The 7,054-nt window shown below is 40.7% G+C and overlaps 1 protein-coding gene across 1 annotated transcript; it reads left to right on the top strand.

Moving 5' to 3' along the window:
• Positions 1-1,675: 1,675 nt before the first annotated feature.
• On the top strand, positions 1,676-6,570 carry SPMIP10 (sperm microtubule inner protein 10). Its single transcript, XM_079779602.1, has 3 exons — positions 1,676-1,773; positions 2,342-2,450; positions 5,934-6,570. The coding sequence occupies exons 1-3, from the start codon at positions 1,685-1,687 to the stop codon at positions 6,141-6,143; spliced, it is 408 nt and encodes a 135-aa protein (XP_079635728.1). The 5' UTR covers positions 1,676-1,684; the 3' UTR covers positions 6,144-6,570.
• Positions 6,571-7,054: the final 484 nt, after the last annotated feature.

Here is a 7,054-nt window from a genome sequence, read left to right as displayed (position 1 = left end):
CTAATAGTCTAAACATGAGCTAAGATGTTCTAATGAAGCCTGGCTGCAGTGGCTCAGTGGTTGAGCATGGACCTGTGAACCATGAGGTCACCGTTTGGTTCCCAGTTAGGGCACATGCCTGGGTTGCGGGCTCGATCTCTAGTAAGGGGTGTGCAGGAGGCAGCCGATTAATGATTCTTTCTCATCACTGATGTTTCTATCTCTCTCTCTCTCTCTCTCTCCCTTCATTTCTGAAATCAATGGAAAAAAAATGTTTTAAAGATGTCCTAATGAGCATGCAGCTACATTTTATAGGAATTAAATAAAATCGTGATCAGCTTTTGGTTTACAGAGAATATCATATATCAAGAATTTTTTATATAAAAAGATCACTTCTACTCACTGTGCATTATGGCCAATTGATGTGATGAATATGGATGATGAAAATTTATCCAAAATATGGACATAACAGGATGCATGTGACAAACAATGTAGAGGAAATATTATGAAACGTGTGTGTTTATATTAGTTTGAAAAAAGATGTAGACTGATAGGTAAGTTGTATGTTACTAACTTAGCCCTAACTGGTCTTTTAACTACTGCTTTCATAGTTCTGCAAAATATACTTAAAATACATTTTATAGTAATGGAGGCCTTCTAAATTTGTTGTTTTCTTGACATTTCAAATCAGTCAGAACTTTGTAAATAGGCCTGAAATTTCCTTGAGAACTTGTTTCTTTAGCCCTTTAAAGATATAAAACCACCTTTTAAGTACTAAATGTCATTATATGCCTTTAAAGTTTCCTGTGCTTTGGGTTTGAAATAATTTAGTTATCTTTTCTCTGTATATTGTAAGTTATATAATTTATTACTTTCCAGCTTTATTGACTGTAACATAGTAAGGCATTTGGGGTTATGTGCAAAAATTGAGGGAAACAGTGATTCAAACCAATATTTTGCTTTGGGGGGCATTTCCTAAGCATAAATTTATCTTCCTAATTATGTTTACTTAAGCATATGTTCAATTTTGTTTGCATCCCTTGAGAATGTATTTACTTGGAGATAAAAGCAATTCAGATGTACATCTAAATATTAGGCAGCCCTGGCTGGTGTGGCTCAGTTGGTTGGAGTATCATTCTGTGCACTGAAGGGTCAAAGGTTTGATTCCCAGGAGGGCGAGTATAGGAGGCAATTGATTGATGTTTTTCTCTCTCAACACCTCCCCCTTTCTCTCTCTCTCAAGTCAATTAAATAAAACATATCCTCAGGTGAAGATTAAATATTAGGTAGAATCCAATCGATGGTTTTTAAATTTCCTTGGATAATCCATAAAATGAATAATTCAAATATAGATAAATGAGAGTTGGCCGTATATTACAGTGATAATTTTGTATTTTTCAGATAAACAAATTTAAAGCAAATTCACCTTACTTTTTTCCCTTTTTATTGTAATGACCAGTTTTTGCCATTTCATTGTTACTGAGATCTATTTTTAGAATAAAATTTTGTTCTCCAAGAAAAAAAAAGAAGGGGTAAAAAAACCCCACCAAAACACAACCCACTGAAAATGGCTCTTTTAATCCACGGATAATGGGTTGCTATGAAGTTAGCAGAACATTGTTACATCTGAGGCTGCGATGTCATCATAATTAGAGTAATGGTTTGGTGAGGTGCTAGATGAGAACTCCCATCACTACCAGCAGTGATGGCGTCAGGAAAAGACACTTGTCCTGTCTTACCTAAACTGGCCAACAACTGTTCTGATGAGAATTCAGATAAGCTTGCTGCTAAAAAGTAAGTACTTAAGGGTTTGGGAGTTTAGGTTTTTTGTTTGTTTGTTTTTTTAATCTGGGAACTATACAAATGACACAATAGTTTTGTACACCCCCTGGCATCTCCATGGAAAGCTTTATGTTCCAGAGGAAAGCAATGAGTGTGCAGGGAAAGAAAGTCTGACCTGAGTGTAGAGCATGTACTAAATTCAGAAGCTGAATTAGTGACTGCTTTTTGTGATTGGCTAGAGATTCCTTCAGGCAATGGGTAGGCCTGAGGTGAATCATGATGCTCTGTCTTCTCCATGAAAATGAGGTTAAAATGAACATGGTGAGCAAATTGTGAAGGATGGCAGGCAGTGGGAGGTATAGACACTGGCCCTGACTCTTGATCTTGGTGATACTTAGGGATTTAATGGGTTGGTTATCTCTCAGGGGAGCCTCAAACAATGGCACAGCTCTCTGTCCTGCAGCTGCCTTCATCCAAGCATCATGGACCAGGCACAACTGCCTCCATGCCCCAGAGTGATGCCAAAATGATTGTATCTAACTCACCAGATACCTTTTCTCCTCCCCTTCCTAATCTTCAGGTGTAGTGAGATTCATTTGCCACGGTTTTCATTAAAGCAAGGGCTCATCCCAAGACGTTATGTTATGCCTTGGAAAGAAAGCATGAAATTCAGGAATGCAAATCTGAAGGTATTTTTCTATAAATATTCATAATAAAAAACCCTATGCTATCCTATATAATAAAAGGCTGATATGCAAATTGTCCCCATGGGCGGGAGTTCCACCGGCTGGGAGTTAGATGTGCGCTGACCACCAGGGGGCGGCACAGAACATGGTTGGCGTTGGTAATGTGGCGCTGGCAGCGGGCGGCAGTGGAGGCGCTGCCTGCCCGATGGGCCCCGAGGAGAGTGGGACCACGGCGGGATGGTGGAGCAGGTGAGCGGGTGGTGCCAGGCCAAGGCCAGTGCGAAGGGAGGCCCCGGCCAGTGGTAGCAGCAGGCAGCTGGGGGAAGGGAGGTCAGCAGCTGGCAGCTGCTAGAGACCCTACCCATGCACAAAGTTTGTGCACTGGGCCTCTAGTTTAATATAATGAATAGACATAATAATTATATAATAGCTATTTTAAAATTTATTTTGTATTTTTCCAGCTTTATTGAGAAATAATGGGCAAATATAATTGTATATATTTAAAGTGTACAATGTGAGGATTTGATATACACTGTGAAATGATTATCAAGATAATGTAATTAACACATCCATCACCTCACATAGTTAACTCTTGTTTTTGTGAGAATGCTAAAGATCTACTCTCAGCAAGTACACAATGCTATGTTATTCACCGTGGTCACCATACTGAACATTAGATCCTCAAAACTTATTCTTCTTACTACTGAAAGTTTGTATCCATTGACCTATATCTCCTCATTTCTAAGCTCCTCCCAGGCTCTGGCAAACACCATTTTATTCTCTAACAAAAACATTTGATGCACTCACCATAAACTTGCAAGCAAAAGTTCATGTCAATATATTCTCCAATAACCATTTACAATCCTAAAAGTAAATACACCAAAAGATTTCAGAACTCTCCGTATACCTTTCCCCACACAATACTGCTTGCAGTTGTTAAGAAGCTCATCAGAAATAGGGCCCATTAATATTAAAGCTACAGTACAGAGCATGTATTTTTAAAGTTGTGCTGCATATTTAGGTTGAGAGCTATGGGAACAGTTTGGCTAGATTTACAGATAAGACTCGTTGCCCATCCCATGCTCCTATTCAGCCAGTAGTTTCAAAACATTTTCCAAATTCAGACTGACCATTCACTTGTGAAAAGGTAAGTTGTTTCTTTAAAGAAGAATAGAATATATTGTAATAATCAGACTACAAGAGGAGATTTCAAGTTAGGATTCCTAGAAAGAAATGTATATCACTAATTTGCAAATTTCTAATAGATAAGCAATTAATGTTGAATAAGAATATACTTTGCCCAGATAGAGATGACATTACAAAGAAAAAGGACTATTACAGCCCGACTGGTGTGGCTCAATGGTTGAGCGTCAACCCATGAACCAAGAGGTCACCAGTTTGATTCCCGCTGAGGGCACATGCCTGGGTTTTAGGCTCGATCCCTGGTGTGGGGTGTGCAGGAGGCAGCCGATTGATATTCCTCTCATCGATGTTTCTATCTCTCTATCCCACTCCCTTTCTCTCTCTCTAAAATCAATAAAAATGTATTTGAGCCCTAATTGGTTTGGCTCAGTGGATAGAGCATCAGCCTGAGGACTGAAGGGTCCCAGGTTCAATTCTGATCTAGGGCACATGCCCAGGTTGTGGGCTTGATCCCCAGTAGGGGGTGTGCAGGGGGCAGCTGATCAATTATTCTCTCTCATCATTTTTGTTTCTATCTCTCCGTCTCCCTTCCTCTCTAAAATCAATAAAAATATATATATTTTTAAAAAGATGAATTAAAAAAAGTACTTGAAAAAATGACTATTATGATATAAAAAATATATCCTGAAAATATGGCTAAATTATTTTCTTATAAAATACACAAATGCAATGTAATAAATAAAGCTACCATTTGCCCTGAAGTGATTATTATATAAGTATTTTATGTGATATTTTGATAACAAAGATAAAAACTAAGGAAATAAAGACTCAAGTAACAGCCCTAGACAGCGTTCTTAGTGGTTAGAGCATTGGCCCAGGCACCAAAGGGCTGAGGGTTCGATTGCCAGTCAAGGGTACAGACCTGGGTTGCAGGTTTGATCCTTAGCCCCCGATGCATGTGAGAGGCAACCATGGATGTGTCTCTCTCACATCGATGTTTCTCTCTCTCTCTCAAAATCAATGGAAAAAATATCCTTGGGTGAGGATTAACAACAACAAGAAGATTCAAATAACAGACTTACATATCAAATTTATATGGTTATTAAGATTTTCTACAATCTTAATATTCATGTAATTTAGGCGCTTATCAAGTCACATTTTCAATGTTCTTAATAGCTTTAGCATGGTGACAATATTAGTACTTATTTCATCTTTTTCATTTACTAGAATAGAAGTATAGGGTGTAATCTTTGAGTTGAAGTCAGTAATAAAGAATTGTTTTGAATGCATCAACGCATTTTTTATTCTTGAACTAACTCATTATAATTCAACATAATTTCTTTTTTTAAAAAAAAATATTTTATTGATTTTTTACAGAGAGGAAAGGAGAGGGATAGAGAGTTAGAAACATCAATGAGAGAGAAACATCGATTCAGCTGCCTCTTGCACACTCCCTACTGGGGATGTGCCCACAACCAAGATACATGCCCTTGACCGGAATCGAACCTGGGACTCTTGAGTCCGCAGGCTGACGCTCTATCCACTGAGCCAAACTGGTTAGGGCTCAACATAATTTCTTATAGCTATTTCACTTTTACAGTTCAGTTGACAATGTTTCTAACAATTTTAAAATACAATTAGTGCCTGGTCTACAGAACAACCCACCTTACAGAGTAAAAGCGAAAATCAAATGAGAATGAAATGGAGTGAATGTGAGTGGAGTGAATGCTAGCTGTGCTTTCCCTCCCTCTCTTTACTTCCACCACTTTCCTGTGGGAGGTGACGTAACTAACCACACAGGAATGAAAACACAGCAGAGCAGAGATGGGGCTGCATCTCACGGCCAGGCCAGAATGCTGCTCAGCAGTATCGAAGAATCAGAAATGGATGTATACCTGACAATAACCTCACGTAGCTGTTATTTATCCAGCCACAGTGCAGCAACATGCTTTCTGTCTAATATATTTAGTAGCTGGCAAAAGTTTTTTTTCACTCACATGTAACATTTCACTCAAAACTCAAAGAATCCTTTCATAATTTCTATTTTCTGTTTGAGAAAACTGAATCCCATAGGGGTAAATGACTTGTACAGGCCATGTGAATAGTGAAGTTAAAGTTCCACCAGCGGACTCCAGGTTTCTCTCTTTAGTGTGCAGTGCGCACGTCTTCCTGGTGCTCGGGACACCGGCGAGAGGGCACTGCTTTTGAGAAAGGGATGTTGCTCTGTCCCCTAGACCTTCCTTCTCCACAGGGAGAGTGAGAAAAACTATTGGGCAGCTTCCATCTTAATCCCATAAAGTGACATTCGGGGTCATATACAGCAGTGTTGTCTTTTTCTCTTAGCATGCAGAAATGTGTGGGATCTATGCTGGCCCTCTGGAAGACTCTCTGTTTCTGAATCACAGCGAAAGGCTCTGCCATGGGGAGGACCGCGAAGCTGTCCGGAAGAAAGGCCCTCCTGAGATAAAAATCACAGATATGCCTCTGCATTCACCTCTCTCCAGATACCAGAGCACGGTGATTTCCCATGGCTTCAGGCGGCGGCTGGTTTGATGAAGGAATAAATGTTTAAGTCCATCGTACATTTATAGTTCACCTACAGGTTCAGTTTAAAGGCTATAAGTCAACTGCATACTTTATACATTATAAAAGCTTCAGGACGGAAATAGGCTCAGAACATCTGAGATCAAGTGGGGGAGCAAGGAAAACTGTCTCGTTGAAATTCATACCAAATAGCTAAGAAATGCGACAGGCCAGTAAGCCAGGACAATTGGAATAGGGAAATGGGGACAGACGGCTGAACAAACGGGCAGAAAAATGTACAGTAGTTATACCAGGTCACCCCCCTGGAGATAACCTCTAGGCCTCAGTTGTAGTTCAGCTCCAGGCCCAGAAAAGCAGCAAAACTGGGTGGGCCACCCATGCCAGGACCAGCCTCTTGCCCTGGAGCTGACCAATCAGTGGAGACCACAACCCTGAAAGAGCACATCTGGAAAACTGATAATATTCTGCTGAAACCCTCCCCTGAGAACTCCCCTAAAATTCCAGAGAGAGAGAGAGAGAGAGAGAGAGAGAGAGAGAGAGAGAGACAAAGTACCCAGGGGGTTCTCTCCCACAAGGGAGCACGCCTGCACCATCCTCTTCCCTTTCTCCTCCCCTTTTCCCTTCGCCCTCTTCTTTCCCTGTAGGTGTGTATCTCCTAAACGCCAAGAGACCCCACAAGACTTGCAACCAGGGGAGCAGTGGGCAGCAGCAGCTTGTCCCAGGCTAACCCCCTGAACCTGTCTCCAAAGCCCCCTTTTTCTGACTTCGCAGTGAGCTAAGGCAGCCCACCTGGGCTCTCTGTTGTTGCTTCATTGTTTCACTGTCCCCGGCATTAGTAAGCGTGCCCTCACGATCACCTGGACTCATATTGTGAAATTTTTCTTGCGCAAAGTCAAGAACCCACACACTACCAGCTGGCC

The sequence above is a fragment of the Cnephaeus nilssonii genome, assembly GCF_951640355.1.
Source record: "Cnephaeus nilssonii genome assembly, chromosome: 2".
Lineage (NCBI taxonomy): Eukaryota > Metazoa > Chordata > Mammalia > Chiroptera > Vespertilionidae > Cnephaeus > Cnephaeus nilssonii.
This window is presented reverse-complemented; position numbering and strand designations above follow the sequence as displayed.

What these genes read in the sequence shown, in the direction of transcription:
- SPMIP10 (XM_079779602.1), top strand. Translation starts at nt 1,685, where the DNA reads ATGGCGTCAGGAAAAGACACTTGTCCTGTCTTACCTAAACTGGCCAAC. An exon ending in GATAAGCTTGCTGCTAAAAA is followed by an intron (nt 1,774 to 2,341) that starts GTAAGTACTTAA and finishes CCTAATCTTCAG; the next exon opens with GTGTAGTGAGATTCATTTGC. An exon ending in TCAGGAATGCAAATCTGAAG is followed by an intron (nt 2,451 to 5,933) that starts GTATTTTTCTAT and finishes TTTTTCTCTTAG; the next exon opens with CATGCAGAAATGTGTGGGAT.